This window comes from Arvicanthis niloticus, chromosome 18 (assembly GCF_011762505.2).
Source record: "Arvicanthis niloticus isolate mArvNil1 chromosome 18, mArvNil1.pat.X, whole genome shotgun sequence".
NCBI lineage: Eukaryota > Metazoa > Chordata > Mammalia > Rodentia > Muridae > Arvicanthis > Arvicanthis niloticus.
In genome coordinates this window covers 11,629,921-11,648,492 of record NC_047675.1, presented here as the reverse complement: position 1 = coordinate 11,648,492, position 18,572 = coordinate 11,629,921, and the positions used below count along the sequence as shown (strand labels likewise).

The following is an 18,572-nucleotide window of genomic DNA, read 5'->3' as shown; positions in this document are numbered from 1 at the left end:
TTTTCCTGGTCTCCTCCCTAGCTGCCCAGGGATGCTCCTCAAGCCTCGGCCCTCCCAGCCTGAGCCAGAGCCAGGGCTGAAGATTCTGGCCCTTGTGGACCACAGGTTCCCATCGCCCCGCCCACAGGCGGCTGGACGGCCAGTGGTCTCCACGGAAACCCACTCAGGGGCGTGTCCATGTTAAGCCTGACAGAAATCTTCGCCTATTCAGTTGAAGTTTTTTGGCCGAGGAGCGCCAGAGTGATTTCTGAGTGGATTATCTTTAATGAAGGGCGGGAATAAGGCGAGAGCTGTTACCATCTTTACCAATTAAAAGCCGAGATAGCTTTGATGGACAAGCGTAGCGGGAAGAGACCAGGAATGCCGGTTGTCACCCAACCGGCCGGCCGCAGTGAGGAGAAAAGGCCAATCAGAAAGTGGCAGGGGCGGGGCTAGGGGACCGGTTGCTCCGGAAGTGGAGGGAGGGGGTGAAAATGGCGCCCAGCTCGAAATCGGAGCGGAACAGCGGGGCCGGGAGCGCCGGCGGCGGCCCTGGGGGGACCGGGGGGAAGCGGGCGGTGGGGCGGCGGCGGGAACACGTTCTCAAGCAGCTGGAGCGAGTCAAGGTGAGGCCTGGAGCCTGAGGCGAGCGCGCCCGGTTGTGAGGAGGAGGGGAGGCGGCCGAGGGAGGGCGGCGCGGCGAGGTGGGGGGCGGGGCCGGGAGGGGGCTGGGCGGGCCGGGCAGTGGGGATGGGGATGGGTTTGGCGGTGTTGAGGCTGGTGCTGAGGCGCGGGCTGGGCTGGCGAAGGTTGGTGCCTTGTGTGGTGTGGAGCCAGCTAGGCGGGTCACCTGCAGGGGGCCTTGGATGAAAGCTGCTGGGCGAGATCATTAAGAAGGGGCTTGGGTGGAGGAGGCCGGGGAGAATCAGAGAGGAAGAACGGCGATGGAGGCGGATGGGCGCGTTACCGTAGAGGCTGTCCGAGGAATCTGGAGGAAGGGGAGACCTTGGTTTAGACCGATTTTTCAAAGCGCTGCCCCTTTTTGGAGCTTCCCCCCCTGAAGAGGAGCTGCTACCGGCACTGGGCATCCTCTGATGTTCCCTGTCTGTCCCAGCCTCGACCATCTCTGTCTCTAGTTCGTGAACCTAGGTCTGTCTCAGTCATTGAATAGAGGAATGTTTCCAGAGAGAGCCAGGTCTTCTCAAAGTAGACGTCCCTTAGTCAGGGCTCTGTCTCCATTGTCAGAGAACACCTGGAAGGACAGGAATGTGGATAATGTCAGGTGGGCAGCAGTGGAGCAGGATTGTCAATGTGCACGGGAAGTTGGGACCTAGGTGAGGGCAAAACCTGCCTTTTAACTGGTGCTCCCGAGGCACGGCTGTGGCTCTGCCCTTAGCCTAGACACTCCCTGGGCAAGGGTTATATCCTCTCAGGAAGGCTTGTCTGACAGAGCCATTCCCTTCATGGGTTGAGATGAACTGGGGGCAAGGTGCCAGCTCTTCCCACTAAATGGCTATCTCTTGAAGGCGGGCCAAAATAGCTCCCTAGTGGTCAGCTTTATGCCTGTTTTTCCTCAGATCCTTCCTTGGTGATGTTTTAGGGTGTGACAGTTGGTTGGCAGGTAGCAGTTAATTAAGAAAGGGATTTTCTTAATAATGGATTGGAGCATTGGGAATCCTGGGAGCTTTAGGCTCTGGGGCCAGTGATGTGGCTCCAGAGGTACAGGCACTTCCTACCAAACCTAATAACATGTGTGATTCCCAGGACCCACGTAGTGAGAGGGCATGCAGACTCCTGTAAATTGCCCTCACCTCTACTGTGGGTTGTAGTCTGCATACTAACTACATTGTAAAAAGAGAAATGGGTCCCCTGGTGGGCTCATTGGGAGCAGGCACATAAATACTTGGTCCCCACTTCCTAGTCCTGTCTCATGGGTCAGCTTTTAGGAAGGAGTCAGTTGTCCTAGTGAGGGGATCCTTCCAGAGGGAGATGTAGGGCCTATAGACTGGGAGGACTCTGGATCCAAACAGGGCTATGGCTGGGATGTAACATGGTTTCCTTGGTGGGGCAGGGACAGGGGTGCTTTTGTAAGGTTACTTGGCTTCAGTGTCTCCATCTGCCCCAGCAGTGGGCCTCTGCCCCTGGTAAGGAGGCTGGAAGGCCACTTGGCTAAAGAGCCTTGGCTGTCTCTTCCCCAGATCAGTGGGCAGCTCTCACCTCGTCTTTTCCGGAAGCTGCCCCCTAGGGTCTGCGTGTCCCTCAAGAACATCGTAGATGAGGATTTTCTCTATGCAGGGTGAGGCTGAGGCCAGGCTGGGTGGCGGCAGGTGGGGCTGTGAGCTGGTCCTCATCTGACCCCTGCCTTTCTGCCCCACAGCCATATCTTCCTGGGATTTTCCAAGTGTGGCCGCTATGTCCTCTCCTACACCAGCAGCAGTGGGGATGACGACTTCTCCTTCTACATTTATCACCTCTACTGGTGGGAGTTCAACGTTCACAGCAAGCTCAAGCTGGTAGGACCAGGCCTTCTCTGTCAGCAGGCCTGCACTGGGCTGACCCTTCAGACAGCAGGGACTCAGCCTGTGTCCTGTGTAAAATGGCAGTGATGTACCAGTGGGGTGACCCATGTAGAGTTACTGATTTGTTGGGTCAAACTGGTGATTTCGTTTGGCTTAGGTGTCATATATAGCCCATTTGACACCGTTGCCCTGGGCCAGGATGCAGCCAGGTTTCTTAGATTCGCACAGGTTGTCACAGTGGCTTTAGCATTTATCCTTGACCCCTGCCTCGTGATGGGACTACTTCAGTTTTTGTTCTTATGAACTCTGTTACCCAGAGGGAGCAGGGAGGTAATATATCCAGTCAGGTGCCCTCCAGCTTGCAGGGCTCTCTTTGGCTCAGGCCTACCTGGGCCACTTGCAATGGAGCTCTTTTCTAGGTTGGTTCTTGGTTCTAGCCCTTCCTTGCTCTGGTCCGGCCCTACTTAGCTTCCCGCTGACCGAGCATGCCGCTTAGGTCCGGCAGGTGCGGCTCTTCCAGGATGAGGAGATCTACAGTGACCTGTACCTGACTGTGTGTGAGTGGCCTAGCGACGCTTCCAAGGTCATCGTGTTTGGTTTCAAGTGAGACTGGGGGCAGGTAGGGTGGCTGTGGGGCAGGCGGGGTGGGCTTGTAACCCCTCCACGGGCCTGAGGCTGAGGGTGTGCTACCCCTAGTACCCGCTCAGCCAACGGGATGCTCATGAACATGATGATGATGAGCGATGAGAACCATCGTGACATCTACATCAGCACGGTGGCTGTGCCACCTCGGGGCCGCTGTGCTGCCTGCCAGGACGCCAGTCGTGCTCACCCAGGTGAGCCACTTGGGGCCTTAGAGGGCGACGTGGTCTACTGCTAGGACATGAAGTGAGCTATAGTGTGTCTTGCTGCAGGGGACCCAAGCGCACAGTGCCTGCGGCACGGCTTCATGCTGCACACCAAATACCAGGTGGTGTACCCCTTCCCCACCTTCCAGCCTGCCTTCCAACTCAAGAAGGACCAGGTGGTGCTGCTCAACACCAGCTACTCTCTGGTGGCCTGTGCTGTCTCCGTCCACGTGGCAGGTAGGCCCATTTCTATTCAGAACTCAGACCAGGCAGCCTGGCTGAGGGGTCAGATCTCTCACGGTTAGCTGGGAGGAGGGAAGGCTGGGCTGGCATGTTCAGTGAGTGCCTTATAGCTACGTGACATCAAGCTAGGAGCTGTTTTAGCAGTAGTGGGGCTGAGGGTCGTACCCTGGGCAGGAAGAGTGCCGGGGCTGCTCTGCACAGTGACCTGCTGAGCACAGGTAGGACTGTTTCTGCCCAGCATGTCAAGAAAGAGGACGATGCGCCGGGCGGTGGTGGCGCACGCCTTTAATCGCAGCACTTGGGAGGCAGAGGCAGGCGGATTTCTGAGTTCGAGGCCAGCCTGGTCTACAGAGTGAGTTCCAGGACAGCCAGGGCTACACAGAGAAACCCTGTCTCGAAAAACCACAAAAAAAAAAAAAAAAAAAAAAAAAAAGAGGACGATGCAATGAAGTATAGTTAATAGGTTCGCGGTCAGGGGCATGTCTTAGGCAGGGCATCTTTGTGTAAAAATGAGAGACCATGTCCATACAGCGTTGATGGAGTGACAGTGGGCAGTGCTGGGATCCCTTTATTGATGGTGTGAACAATGGGCAGTGCCGGGATCCCTCTATTGATGGTGTGAATAGTGGGCAGTGCCGGGATCCCTCTATTGATGGAGTGACAGTGGGCAGTGCTGGGATCCCTCTGTTGATGGAGTGACAGTGGGCAGTGCTGGGATCCCTCTATTGATAGTGTGAACAGTGGGTGGTGCCAGGATCCCTCAATTGATGGAGTGAACAGTGGGCAGTGCCGGGATCCCTCTGTTGATGGAGTGACAGTGGGCAGTGCCAGGATCCCTCTGTTGATGGAGTGAACAGTGGGTGGTGCCGGGATCCCTCTATTGATGGAGTGACAGTGGGCAGTGCCGGGATCCCTCTGTTGATGGAGTGACAGTGGGCAGTGCTAGGATCCCTCTGTTGATGGAGTGACAGTGGGCAGTGCCAGGATCCCTCAATTGATGGAGTAAACAGTGGGCAGTGCCAGGATCTCTCTATTGATGGAGTGACAGTGGGCAGTGCCGGGATCCCTCTGTTGATGGTGTGAATAGTGGGCGGTGCCGGGATCCTTCTATTGATGGAGTGACGTGGGCAGTGCTAGGATCCCTCTATTGATGGTGTGAATAGTGGGTGGTGTCGGGATCCCTCTATTGATGGTGTGAACAGTGGGTGGTGCTGGGATCCCTCTATTGATGGTGTGAATAGTGGGCAGTGCCGGGATCCTTCTATTGATGGAGTGAATAGTGGGCGGTGCCAGGATCTGTCTTGATGGTGTGAACAGTGGGCAGTGCCAGGATCTATTGATGGTGTGAACAGTGGTCAGTGCCGGGATCCCTCTATTGATGGAGTGACAGTGGGCAGTGCTGGGATCCCTCTGTTGATGGAGTGACAGTGGGCAGTGCTGGGATCCCTCTATTGATAGTGTGAACAGTGGGTGGTGCCAGGATCCCTCAATTGATGGAGTGAACAGTGGGTGGTGCCGGGATCCCTCTATTGATGGAGTGACAGTGGGCAGTGCTGGGATCCCTCTGTTGATGGAGTGACAGTGGGCAGTGCTGGGATCCCTCTATTGATAGTGTGAACAGTGGGTGGTGCCAGGATCCCTCAATTGATGGAGTGAACAGTGGGTGGTGCCGGGATCCCTCTGTTGATGGAGTGACAGTGGGCAGTGCTGGGATCCCTCTGTTGATGGAGTGACAGTGGGCAGTGCTGGGATCCCTCTATTGATAGTGTGAACAGTGGGTGGTGCCAGGATCCCTCAATTGATGGAGTGAACAGTGGGTGGTGCCGGGATCCCTCTATTGATGGAGTGACAGTGGGCAGTGCTGGGATCCCTCTATTGATGGTGTGAACAGTGGGCGGTGCCGGGATCCTTCTATTGATGGAGTGACAGTGGGCAGTGCCGGGATCCCTCTATTGATGGAGTGACGTGGGCAGTGCTAGGATCCCTCTATTGATGGTGTGAACAGTGGGCGGTGCCGGGATCCTTCTATTGATGGAGTGACAGTGGGCAGTGCTAGGATCCCTCTATTGATGGTGTGAACAGTGGGCGGTGCCGGGATCCTTCTATTGATGGAGTGACAGTGGGCAGTGCCGGGATCCCTCTATTGATGGAGTGACAGTGGGCAGTGCTAGGATCCCTCTATTGATGGTGTGAATAGTGGGTGGTGCCGGGATCCCTCTATTGATGGTGTGAATAGTGGGCGGTGCCGGGATCCTTCTATTGATGGAGTGACAGTGGGCAGTGCCGGGATCCCTCTATTGATGGAGTGAATAGTGGGTGGTATCGGGATCCCTCTATTGATGGAGTGACGTGGGCAGTGCTAGGATCCCTCTATTGATGGTGTGAATAGTGGGTGGTGTCGGGATCCCTCTATTGATGGTGTGAACAGTGGGTGGTGCTGGGATCCCTCTATTGATGGTGTGAATAGTGGGCAGTGCCGGGATCCTTCTATTGATGGAGTGACAGTGGGCAGTGCCAGGATCCGTCTATTGATGGAGTGACAGTGGGCGGTGCCAGGATCTGTCTTGATGGTGTGAACAGTGGGCAGTGCCAGGATCTATTGATGGTGTGAACAGTGGGCAGTGCTGGGATCCCTCTATTGATGGAGTGACGTGGGCGGTGCTGGGATCCCTCTATTGATGGTGTGAACAGTGGGTGGTGCCGGGATCCCTCTATTGATGGAGTGACAGTGGGCGGTGCTGGGATCCCTCTATTGATGGTGTGAACAGTGGGCAGTGCCGGGATCCCTCTATTGGTGGAGTGAACAGTGGGCAGTGCCAGGATCCCTCTATTGATGGTGTGAACAGTGGGCGGTGCCGGGATCCCTCTATTGATGGAGTGACAGTGGTCAGTGCCAGGATCCTTCTATTGATGGAGTGACAGTGGGTGGTGCCGGGATCCCTCCATAGTCAGTGTCACCCTTCCAACACTAGAGCACAGTTAGTACATACTTGGCTGTTACGTATCCTTTGTGTCAGGGAATACTAGCAACAAATCTCATGGTATCTCCTTTGTTAGACGATGTCTGTGAAGCCCTACCTAGCCTAGAACTCACAGGCCTCTGCCTCTTTTTTTTTTTTTTTTTTTTTTTTTTCCAAATGGGGAGGAGGTTTATTCAGATCGGGCAAAGGTGGGGAGAAGAAGGTGGAAGGATAAGAGGGAAGAGAAATAGAGGCCGGCCATGACCACGTGGAGAGAGAGGAGGGGGGAGGGGACAGAGAGGCAAGAGGGTAAGAGAGAGGGTAAGAGAGAGGCCTCTGCCTCTTGAGTGCTAGAGTTAAAGGTGTATATCAACCATACCTGACTTTCATGGTGTATTTTTGTTTTAATTTTTAAATTACGTTTTATTTTATATTACTTTTTTGTATGTTTTGTATGTTTATCAGTTCATGCATGTATTCATGTGCATGTACCAGGGAAGTCTGGATAACTTTCAGAAGTTCATTCTATCATGCAGATTCCAGGAATTTTGAACTCAGGCCTAAACATCTAGTGGCAAGCACTTTTTCCTGCTAAGCCATTTCTGTGTCTTGATAGAGTGACACGTGAGGACGTAGGGTCATGCCAGTGTCTGTCAGGAAGAGAGTGAGTCTGAGCCTGTAGCTCTGCCCTGCTGGCCCCCTCCTCCAGAAGCCTGGAGTCTACAGCTGCGAGGTCAGGTCCATAGCAGATTGTCAGGTGCCTCTGCTGCTCTTCCCTGAGGTAGAAGAGGACTGTCCGGTGGAACAGCAGAGAAAGGCCATGACATACATGTTACACTGGACACAGACAGAAAAGAGCTATAGCTGTATACTACTTTGGGCATATAATGTTTTGATTTGGGGAGTGCTCAAGACTAGTCCCATTAAAGTGGCTGCCCTGGGGCAGGAGAAGGAAGAGGCAGGGCCAAGTTCATGTGACCAAGCTGACCATTAAGGACGGGAACTTCATCCTCAGACTCAGCTTTGAGTTTTCCCCAGCCCTCCCTGGACACCTGTGTCACTATGGAAGAGGATAGCTAAGCTTTATTAAGGCTGTGCCACCTGCTGACCATGAACCTTGCACACGGGGCCCGAGCAAGGACTGAGGAGTCTTGGCCTGGGGACCTATATTGGCTTTGTCCCTAGCCTGGTGTCCAGCTTGTCACAGAAGTTTATGCTAAGCAGGTTTCAACTTAACCTCTCTCCTGAGTGTCCCACCGTGGGCCCTTGGACAAAAACCTCTTCTGAGGGGGGTAGTGCTCCTTATAGAGAGGGGTGTGGCACTCCTTGGTGGCTTGTTAGGTTCCTCTGCTAAATCCTACTTCCTCCAGTAAATGTGGCCTGTCTGCTTGTGCTGGTCTGGTCCAGTTATGAGAACTCAGCTCTTACCTGTTCTCGCTGCAGACAGGGGCTCCAAGGGCAAAGCTTGTGCATCTCATTGGCTGTCCTTTCTGAGGAGCATGATAAATGTCCAAACTGAGCTTTGAGCACTAGCCTGGGTTCTGCTCCCAGCATACTTCTAATCTTGAATGAATGCATGTCTGTATAGGTCTGATCTTTGTGTTCAGACTATATGTGTTTTCTAAACTTACATCCTTCTAAGGGCTTCAGCCTGACTTGAGCACAGAAATGGCTCCTGGGGGGTCCCTTTAGGTGGCTTTCTGATCCAGGCTTTGAACTGTGGTGACATAGCCCACTTTCGTGCTTTTTTGCAGGTGACAGCAGTTTCTGCCAAATCCTGTATGACCACACAGCTTTGCCCCCAGCCCCACCCAGCTCTCCAGGACCTTGGAGCCCTGAGACAGTTCCCTCTTTCTCCGGCCTTGGTGTTGAGGTGGTCCCAGCCCTGCCTTCTGGAGCCCCTGAGCCCTCACCAGCCATTGCCAAGGCCAAGGAGTTTGTGGCTGACATCTTTCGCAGGGCCAAAGAGGCCAAGGGTAGTAGTACCTTGGAGGAAGCTCGGCTGCCCTCTGACTTGGGGCCCTCAAACAGCCGCTGCCGCCCACCTTTAGAGCCGCAAGTCCCAAGTAGGGACACGGTCCCCGGGGAAAGCCCTCCTGCTGCAGAGACCACGGTTCCCGAGCCTGGCTACGTCAATTACACCAAGCTGCACTATGTGTTACAGTCTGGGGAAGGGACAGAGCCTGAGGATGGTGAGGGGCCTTCCTGGGACAGGATCTGGGATGGGGCAGTCCCAAGAGGACCGCTGGCCTGCTCCTACCTTCTGCCTGCCTCCCCAGAGTTTGAGGATGACAAGATCTCCCTGCCCTTTGTGGTGACTGATCTCCGTGGCCGCAACTTACGGCCCATGCGAGAGCGGACAGACATGCAGGTGGGTAGCCTGTTGCAAGCGTAGGTGACCCAGGATCTCAGGTGGGTTGGTGCTACCCCTAGCTTTCTGTCATCTATCCCCAGGGCCAGTACCTGACAGTGGAGCAGCTTACCCTGGACTTTGAGTATGTCATCAATGAGGTCATCCGCCATGATGCCACCTGGGGTCACCAGTTCTGCTCTTTCAGTGACTATGATATAGTCATCTTGGAGGTGAGGGTGGGCACAGCAGGAGGCAGGAGTGTTCCCACTCTAGGATCTCTGTCTGTAACCATCACTTCTTGCTCCCAGGTCTGCCCAGAAACTAATCAGGTCCTGATCAACATTGGTTTGCTGCTCTTGGCCTTCCCAGCGCCCACTGAAGAGGGCCAGCTTCGGTGAGTGGCAGGGCCTTTGGCCAACCCTTATGTGGGGCACACAGACCCGCTGTGCAGGATGTACAGGGTGGACAGACAGAACCTGGAGAGCCTGTGCAAGAGACTCACCAGCCCACCCTGTTGTCTTCCACCATCACAGACCCAAGACCTATCACACCAGTCTCAAGGTGGCCTGGGACCTCAACACGGGCATCTTTGAGACAGTCAGCGTGGGCGATCTAACTGAGGTCAAAGGACAGACCAGGTGAGGCGAGGCAGGAGTGAGTTGCCAGGGAACCCTGGTGGTTGGTAGGAAAGTCCCTCTTCACTCACTCACCTGGTCCCCAGTGGCAGTGTCTGGAGCTCCTACCGAAAGAGTTGTGTGGACATGGTCATGAAATGGCTGGTGCCCGAGAGCAGTGGCCGCTATGTGAACAGAATGACCAACGAGGCACTGCACAAAGGTAGGAAGTGCCCTAGCCGGGCAGGACACCCGATCTTACCCTGGATCCCTGGCATGCTGGATGTAAGGAGTGTCCTGGGATGTGAGTGGCATCCAGCTATGGCTGGAGAAGCGGGTGGGGAATCATTGGTGAACTGTCTCTGGAACCTTTTGGGTCTTGTTAGGCCATGAGTTAGCTACCGTATTGGACAAGTGGATCATGGCTCTGCGTGCCGTATCCTTCTCTGCAGGGTGCTCACTGAAGGTTCTGGCAGACAGTGAGCGCTACACGTGGATCGTGCTGTGAGGGCTGGACTGCTCTGGACCCTGACTCCAACTACCTCCATGGCCCGCAGAGGACCACCTTCCTGGGCTGGCCCTAAGAGGGCCACAACCGGCACTAGTGTTAGGTTGCGGGATGGGACTGGTGCAGCAGCCTCTGGTGGCCCGAGAGTCTGGATGTGTCTTTATTTATGCCTATTTAAGTTGGGAAAGGGCAGAGAGAGGAGTCCCTTAGGCCTGGCCTGCCCCAGCAAAGCCCAGTCCTGTTTCCTGTGCTCTGGCCCTTCTCCTTGGCTGCAAGTGTAGCCCTTTAGGGAGGCCAGTGGTTCTAGCCTCTCTCACTGAGGGTGGGAACCCCGTGGCCACCTCGCCTTGTTCTTCATGTACTAAATGCTTTATTTCTGACCTGGCTGGTGTCCCTTTCTATCCTCAGCACACCACTCCACACACACTCCCGTCTAACCCTGCTCTCGGCATCAGTAGACAAAGATCACAGCAGTATTTATTGTTTTAAGAAAGACTACAAAAAGGTAGAAAACAGCACACTAAACTACCACGCGCGTGGATACTTTGACCACTGGGAAGGGAGGCCCATGGGGAGTGTGCAGGACCACCCCAAAAGCTGTAGCACGCGGGGCACACAAAATAGTGACTTCTATACAATAGGCCAGATTTTCTTTTTCTCCATAAACATCTATCACAGATTGAAGACACTGAGAAAACGGGAACGGATAAGGCCATGATGGTTGGAAAAAAACCCAACAAGTTACTGACTCCGCTCAAGCGGCACTCACTAATCACAATAGTTACGGGGGTCGGGGGCACTGCACGGAGGAGAAGCATCTCTGGGAGCAGGTTTCGGTCACAAGCTGATGGGGTGGAAGGCGCAGGGCGAGGCCTTGGGTCTGGAGCACCTGGCCCTGCAGCCAGCCGGATGCTCCTCTTTGGAAGCTGGAGGCCGGGGCCCTTCACGATATGCCCCTCTCTGGGCTGCGGGGCCAGGAGAACCCAGCTCTGGAGAAGGTGCAACACCCACAGCTTTAATTGCACTTATACCAAGAAAGGGGAGCAGTGGGGTACTGCTGCTGACAGTAGGGGTCCCAAGGTGCTACCCACCTGCGCCTGCCCAGACAGGCTGTGCAGAGCCAGCCAGAGAGCAGAATAAGTTAACAGTTCCGCAGGGGAGGAGCTGGCCTGCTGCCCTCTGGGTTGGTAATGGGGGTGGGGAGGGGGGACAGGGCTGTGAGCTGGGGCGAGGGGAAAAGGGACACCTAGGCAGGTTCCTTAAGGCACGTCTTTTGTGTCAGGGTTTGCAGCTTCGGGTCTGCCCAGCCCCGCCCGTGATTGTACCAGCCTCATATGAGGGGAGATTCTCCTAGCCTTCCCTGTCAGGGGACCCTCTCCAGCTCTGGCATGTGCTGGAAGGGTGACAGTGAAGCCACAAAAACAGGACTGGACCCTGGCTTGGAGGGGCAGCAGTGGCAGGTTGGGCGAGTGGAGGGGTGCAGGGAGGTCTCAGGCTTAACTGGAGGGCAGGGCCTGCACAAAGAGGCCTCGAGTGTCAGTCCGCGCCAGTTTCGCTGGTGGCTCCAGAGTTTCTGGGCCTAGTGCGGGAGATTCACTGCCAGCTGCCAGCGAGATGTCCTGTGGCAGCTCATCCTCACTCTCCTCTTCCTCCTCTTCTTCCTCATCTGGGGCACAAGAACCAGACCCAGCTCAGCGACAGACTGAAATTTCCAGGGACACTTGGCCTCCCCCATCATCTGCCCCCACCCTGGAACCCAGATCCGAGGTGGGGACATGCATTGCTACCTTTGTCAGGGTCCAAGGGATTCAGTGAGGTGGCCAGGTTTGCAAACTGGAAGAAGAGAAAGGAAAAAGTCAGGGTTCGACTCCCTGGCAACTGCCCATGCCCTAGTACCTTGCCATGCACACCTCTCCCATGACTGCGATTGGAGTCTCGCCCTTGGCCTGGGCCACTCTGTGCTCGATCAGGTAGTACATGTACTCGTCATAGAGCAGCCGGATGAGGTGGAAGGAGCCGAAGCTGGCAGCACTGCGCAGGGTCAGGTCCCGGATTACCATGGAGCTGGGGGCAGTGACCAAGAGACTGTCAAGACGTCGGGGCTATTCACCCTACTCTGCAGCTGGCAGGCTTTCCCTAGCCTCTACCCACCACTGCTTGCAGGCGCACCTTTGAAGGAAGGTCTTCTCTATCACACACTGGAATGCCCCTGGTCTCATCCCTCCCAGCCACACCCCGGGCTTCACAGGCGCGCACCTGTAGAAGGACCACTTGAGGAGGAAGAGCTTGGCCGCTTTGGGGAAGCCGGAACTGCCCTGGTAGGGCTTGAGCACCTGGCTCACGACGCCATCCAGCCAGGCTGCCCATTGTTCCAGTGAGTTCTGCTGCTGCAGCGTCACCTTGAAGTCCTGCTCCAAACGCTGCACCACACGGTCCTCGCAGCGACACACCCATGAGGCCTGCTCCTGGGGCGCAGCAGGCAGCCGCTCAGCCGTCTCTCCCATCGCTCCCTCCTGTCCCAGCCCCAATGGTGCTCACCTGGACATTTGCAAAGTCCACGCGATTGAGGTCGCTCAGCATCTGGTTGATCTGTGCAGTGTTCTGCAGCACTGCCCGCGCCGCCTGTGCCAGGTGGTTGAGCGATGTGTAGCGCCGCAGGGTCTGTGCGAAGGCGCCGGCTGCTGCCACCTGCATGGGAGACAGCAGGCTAGAGGCTTCCACACAAACCCCACACATCCCACCCTCACCTGATGGGTGTGCCTTACTGCTTCTGTTTGGAGACCAAGGGAGGACATATAGTACTGGTATGGGTCAAATATTCAACTTCACTGTGTTGGCATACTGACCTGTCATCCATTCACCCATCCATTCATCCACCCACCCATCCATCCATCCATCCACCCACCCATCCATCCATCCATTTTGGTTTTTCAAGACAGGGGTTTTCTGTGTAGCCTGGCCATCCTGGACTGGGGTAACTTTGAACTCTCCCTGCCTTTGCCTCCGGAGTGCTGGGATTAGAGGTGCGGGCCACCACCAGCAGCTATTCATTTTGGGCATTTGGGGGTTTTGATGTTGCTTTTTGAGACACTTTCTCTCTGTAATAGCCTTGGCTGTCTTGGCACTCACTCTATAGACCAGGCTGGTCTTAAACTCACAAAGACCCGCCTGCCTCTGCCTCCCGGGTGCTGGGATTCGGGCAGCACCACCACCCTGCTTATTTTGTTCATCTGTGTGACGGCTCACTCTTGAACATTTGAGGACAACTGGTGGTAGTGAGTGAGCTCTCTCCACCCATCACGTGGATCCCAGGATCAAATCCAGGCCATTTGCAAGGAAGGCAGGTGCTTTTATGCACTGAGCTGGCTCCCTTGGCTCTGACTTGCCTGTTTGTTTGTTTGTTTGTTTGTTTCAAGACAGGGTTTCTCTGTGTAGCCCTGGCTGTCCTGGAACTCACTCTGTAGACCAGGCTGGCCTCGAACTCAGAAATCTGCCTGCCTCTGCCTCCCAGGTGCTGAGATTAAAGGCATGTGCCACCACTGCCTGGCTGCCCTGTTCTTTAACCAAGTGTGTGACAGTGATCACATTCAGCCCCACACTCATCCTAAGGCAGTATTCACTGAGCACACTCCCTGCCCCTAGCCCCCAATTACTGGGGTGTTTTGGGTTTTTCTCCCCTTTTAGTCTTGCTATGAAGCCCAGACTAGGCTCAGCCCTTTGGTGGTCCTCATTCTTTGTGCTAGGATTATAGATATGCATCTTCATGCCCAACTCAGGCCATTTCAATGAAAGACACAACAAAGCCCTGCCCTCCAGTGCTGAGGTGGGACCCAAGGCCCTGCACAAAGTAGATTATTCGTGCACCACTGAGCTCTCCATGCACTCAAGAGTAAATTACTCTTCAACCAGAGCAGCCTCAGACACAGGCTGGCCGGTGTGGTGGCCACACCTTTAATCCCAGCAGGGGCAAGTGACTCTGGTGGTCTAAGAAGAGGAGTTCTAGGCCAACCAGGACTATGTAGTAAGGTTGTGTTTTAATGGATAAGTAAATAGATGATAGATAGATAGATAGATAGATAGATAGATAGACAGACAGATAGATATCTTAAGTACTAAAACCTTGGGAGCCTGTCAGATGTGGGGACAGGGTATATACAACAGAATGCCTGGAGCCAGCCCTGAGGCTCGTGAAGGGCAAGTCTTCACAGGCACACAGCAGGCCTGCAGACAGACATGGCCAGTGTGCTTACCTTCGCCCGTAGCATCTCCTCAGGGATGTTCACCATGGCATGGGTGAGCCAGCTCTCCAGGCTCTTGGCAAAGTTCCGGATTGCTTGGGTCAAGGCACCTGTAGAAGATGGGGTGCTGGTCAGGTAAGTGGGGGAGGGGTCCCCACAGGGAGGGGGCTGCCACCAGCACTCACTGGGGATGGGCCGCAGAACATCAGGGATGAGGATCTCCACCAGGCCCTGGTACAGCACATTGTCACAGTGCTTGGTCCACTGAAGCACAGGCTGGAACTTGGAGAGGAGCACCAGACTGGCCCTGGGCAGTCGCTTCTCTGCCTCATCATGCCTGTAGGAACCCACCCAACCCCCAGTCAAGGGCATGTGTAATTTCCACATGCAGGGGTCACCTCTGTCCAAACCCTGGGGACTCACACGGCCAGTGGTGGTGCCTCATTAGGCTGGCTAAGATTATATCTCCAGAAGGTCTTCCACAGTGTTTCTACGAGTGTGAACTGGAGATTTACCATAACGTCCACAATGGCCTGCAGGGTCAGGAATTCACAATGAGAAATGGCAAAGGGCCAGCATGGAGCTTCCTGCCCAAGGCAGAAGGCCAGTCTGCACTCAAGGCTAGCCCACTTGGTCTCTCATTCATTTGACAGCCCTACCTCACAGTGCTCCCGGTACAGGACCTGGAAGGCCTTGATGTCCCCGGGACCGACGCCCTCAGGCAGCACTTTGCCCTGGAGGTCCAGCTCAGCAAACTCAGGGAGGCTCCTGGAGGCATCTAGGAGTAAGGGTGCCATGAGGACCTGTGTCCACCTGCCCACCTCTCTCCTGCTTCCTTTGGGGTTCTGGTCACCTATCACTTTTCCAACATGTGTCGATCCCAAGTATGGAGTGAATGGCTAGGCTCAAGCAGGCTTAGCTACTGGCCTGGGGTCTCATGGCCCCCCGCACAGATCACACGAGGTGCTCTGGCCAGACCTAGCCAGCCGATGATTGCTGGTTCTTGTTGATCCTTAGTCGCTTGGTACAGGCAGCATCCCTGCTGAGAGAGTAGTGCCTGAAAGCCCTACTTGTAGGCCACCAGGGCCACGCAACTCTGTGGCATCATCTCCCACCTTTCACTTCCCAGCCACAGCGTCGCTGATCACTCAATCAGGCTGGTCTTCACAGCTGTCAGTGTCAGTGACACACAGCAGTGTCAGGCCTTGATTTCCCTTTTTTGCATCTTTAGTGTATGCAGAAAGTGAACACATACCGTGGGTACACACTTGCCCTCAGTTACTAATCCTAGTCATAGAGACACAGAGTTTCATGCCAGCAAAGATGGCACCACCTTCATGTTAATGAAGCACCACTGTTTGACCACCCACAGCATTACCTGTTGTGTGGGATTCAGCATCACCAGCTTCCCTGGGGGTACATAGAAACACTGACTACGGAAGGAATGGTGTGGTGCACACCCTGAGAGCTCAGCACTGCTCTGTGGAGCACTGTGGAAGCTGAGGCAGAAGGGTCATGAATTCCAAGACAACCCTGAATATACAGTGAGACCAAGTCGCCAAAGTATGGGATAGGCCAGCATGGTGGCACAACCTTTAATCCCAGCTCTTAGGGAGCAGAGGCAAGTAGATCTCTGTGAGTTGGAGGCTTGTGTGGTCTACACAGCAAGTTCCAGATTAGCCAGGACTATATAGTGAGGCCCTGTCTGAAAAAAAACCCAAAAACAAAAAAAAAAAAACCCAAAAACAAAAAAAACCCAAAAACAAAAAAAAACCAACAACTCCCCAAAATGGGGTTGGAAGATCTTGGGAGGTCTCTGGGACCAGAACAATTCCATAGGACAGAAGCAAGCAAGCCTGAATATCCACCAGACTCCCCCTGTGGACCCTCCTGAGTCCCCTGGGGCAGGCTGCCCTGCCCTGCCCTGCCCTGCCCTGCCCTGCCCTGCCCTGCCCAGCGGCTCTCACCCAGGAACTGCTGGTACTGCTGCACCTGGGCGCTGATGTCCGACAGCCCTGTGCTCTGCTGCCCCACGGCAACACCGTTGGTCACGCCCTCCATCTTGGGGATGGGCTTGAGCCTGGAGGGGAAGGGGTAGTGGGGTGCTTGTGGGGAAATGGGCCAGCTGGGTGAGGGGAAAACAAGCCACCTGGTGGTGGTGGTGGTGGGGATAACCCAGCTGTGTGGGGATTAGGTTTCTGAGGGGATGGGCTGAGGTGGGGGATGGGTAAACAGGTAAGGACTGATGGAGGGGTGGCTGACGGGGAGGCGATGAAGGGATGAGCCACTGGTCGGTTGCGTTGGGCATGGTCAAGTGCTATGGTATAACCAACTTTGCAGTCCCTGCTCAGCTCCAGAGCAGGAGGCCCCTACCTCTGTTTCTGGGAGAAGGGCTGGCCTCGCATGGCCATGTGCTGCTGGTCCTCCATCAGCCGCAGCAGGGGTGAGCTGGCTTTAATCCGCAGGCCATAATAGTGGTACTTAGAGTTGCCCCTGGGAAGAAGGTGGGGTGAAGTGCTTTAGCAGCAGAGGGGGCAGGACCCTGGGTCTCATGCTTTCTCTCCTTTAGGGGCCTGGCCAGAGACAGCTTCCCAGCTGAGCTGAAGAACATGGCATTCATTATGTGTCAGGAGTGAGGACATGGAAGTATGAGTCATTGCGTAAGCAATTCCAACTCTGACACCAAGCAAGCACTTGGCAGACACTAGGCTATTGGTCCTAAGGACCCGTGAGGTGCTTATACTACTAAGCATGTAGCCCCACTTTGCTTTGTCTCTATCCCATGAAAGGTGCTCCTGACAGCCCAGACAGACATGAGAAACAGACATAGCGATTAAGTCCAGGACCTATGGGTAACATGAATGAACAAATGAGTGCACGCATGCAACGATGCTGAGCGCCTCTCTGAAGAGATGAGCAAGCTGGGGTAAAGTCCAGGAAAGGGAAGATAGGCCGAGCAGTGTCGCCAGAGTAGGCACAAGCAGGCCTGAACAAGGGGCAAGAGGGGTCCTTGCCCTGTGGTTCAAGACCACTTGGAGTTGAGGTGGGTCATGTGAGTGGAGAGATCGCCCTTCCGCCCTCCCGGCCAAGGGCAGATGAGAGTGGAGGGGGCGGGGCAAACCTGGTGCCCAGACGGCGCGTGCGCAGACCCATGAATACCGAGCGGATGAGCTTGCCGAAAGAGGCGGCATTCACCGGCTCCAGCTTCTGCTCTTGGCAGTGCAGCAAGTAGTGGCAGTAGAGGGTGCTCCGAGGCAGGCTCACGCCCTCAGCGGTCTCGTAATTATCCAGGAGCCACTGGACCTGGAGCACATGAGAGGATTGGGTAGTGCTGCCAGTCTTTGTGGCTGCGTTTTCTTCAACTGCTTTCCACAGTGGTCCTGAAAGCCAGCTGTAAGTCACATATCCTGCCACAGTATTCCTGGGAACTACAGTCTTTCAAAGTTTCTAGAATAGCACAGACCAATAGATAGACTTGCTACTAGCCACCTGCAGCTTTTAAAAGAAAGTTGTTAATGTATGAAGGATAAAAAAATCAGTCTTCCCAGGTCACAGAGTAAGGGCCCATCTTTAGAACATTCTAGAAGCATGGAATGAAACACATAGATGGAAAGCAAATTCATGTTCCTGAATGGGTTCAGGATGTTGAAAGTGAGGTAGAAGAGGGTGAAAATATACCTAACCTTCCAACACTGGGGAAATTGAGGCAGAAGAACCACAAGTTCAAGACCATCCTGGACTACAAAGGGAGATTCTTGTCTCAAAAACAATAGAAACTATCCCTGGTCCCAAACTGAGATTTCTGTTGTGTTAGGGAAGTGGGTCTAAGTAAGGAGCCCAGTGAAGGGTGCATGGATATTTATTATCACTGCGTTTGTTCTATGTGTAAAGTAAGTTCACGTGAGTGGACACAAGGGCACAGGTGTGGGGCCAAAGGCCAACAGCTGATGTCTTCCTTGGCGGCTCTGCACTTGTGGCTTAACTCAGTTGCTTGTTTTTGTTTTTTAGTTTCATTGTGTGTGTGTGTGTGTGTGTGTGTGTGTGTGTGTGTGTTTTGCCTACATGTATGTCTGTATCCCATACAAGCCCTATCCCCACAGGGGCCTAGGACTGGAGTTATAGACAGTATGAAGTGCCATGTGGGCCCTGGGACTTTGGAAACCTGGGTCCTCTGGAAGCCAGTCCTAACCACTGAGCCATCTCTCCTGCCTCACTATACCTGGCCTTGGATTTTTTAGGACAGCATCTCTCACTGGACCTGGAGCTGACAGGCTGGCTCTAGGTCAACCCCAGGCTCCGCTCCATCTCTG

The 18,572-nt window shown here is 54.6% G+C and overlaps 2 protein-coding genes across 6 annotated transcripts in view; one reads left to right on the top strand and one right to left on the bottom strand.

Moving 5' to 3' along the window:
• The first annotated feature begins 448 nt into the window (after positions 1 to 448).
• Dcaf15 (DDB1 and CUL4 associated factor 15) lies at positions 449 to 10,404 on the top strand. 3 transcript variants are annotated; one of them, XM_034523085.2, is made up of 13 exons: positions 449 to 605; positions 2,178 to 2,275; positions 2,357 to 2,492; positions 2,995 to 3,101; positions 3,195 to 3,334; positions 3,413 to 3,583; positions 8,304 to 8,741; positions 8,829 to 8,920; positions 9,004 to 9,132; positions 9,211 to 9,296; positions 9,436 to 9,540; positions 9,624 to 9,739; positions 9,969 to 10,404. In XM_034523085.2, exons 1-13 carry the CDS (start codon positions 474 to 476, stop codon positions 10,022 to 10,024), a joined length of 1,806 nt encoding a protein of 601 aa, XP_034378976.1. In that variant the 5' UTR covers positions 449 to 473; the 3' UTR covers positions 10,025 to 10,404. The 3 variants fall into 3 exon arrangements, with proteins under 3 accessions (XP_034378976.1, XP_034378977.1, XP_076771609.1); XM_034523086.2 differs by having other exon boundaries at positions 9,624 to 9,853; XM_076915494.1 differs by having other exon boundaries at positions 9,624 to 10,404.
• A 71-nt stretch (positions 10,405 to 10,475) lies between these two features.
• Positions 10,476 to 18,572, bottom strand: part of Rfx1 (regulatory factor X1) — a 29,952-nt gene continuing 21,855 nt past the window's right edge. For all 3 annotated transcript variants that reach the window (XM_076915493.1, XM_034522403.2, XM_076915492.1), the window contains 12 exons: positions 17,384 to 17,565; positions 16,636 to 16,755; positions 16,230 to 16,342; positions 14,922 to 15,040; positions 14,686 to 14,795; positions 14,448 to 14,599; positions 14,275 to 14,372; positions 12,563 to 12,712; positions 12,281 to 12,489; positions 11,935 to 12,088; positions 11,812 to 11,857; positions 10,476 to 11,690 (listed from right to left, as the gene is read on the bottom strand). In XM_076915493.1, the coding sequence (XP_076771608.1) occupies positions 11,521 to 11,690; positions 11,812 to 11,857; positions 11,935 to 12,088; positions 12,281 to 12,489; positions 12,563 to 12,712; positions 14,275 to 14,372; positions 14,448 to 14,599; positions 14,686 to 14,795; positions 14,922 to 15,040; positions 16,230 to 16,342; positions 16,636 to 16,755; positions 17,384 to 17,565 (1,623 nt within the window). In that variant the 3' untranslated portion in view covers positions 10,476 to 11,520. The remainder of the gene's footprint in view (positions 11,691 to 11,811; positions 11,858 to 11,934; positions 12,089 to 12,280; positions 12,490 to 12,562; positions 12,713 to 14,274; positions 14,373 to 14,447; positions 14,600 to 14,685; positions 14,796 to 14,921; positions 15,041 to 16,229; positions 16,343 to 16,635; positions 16,756 to 17,383; positions 17,566 to 18,572) is intronic.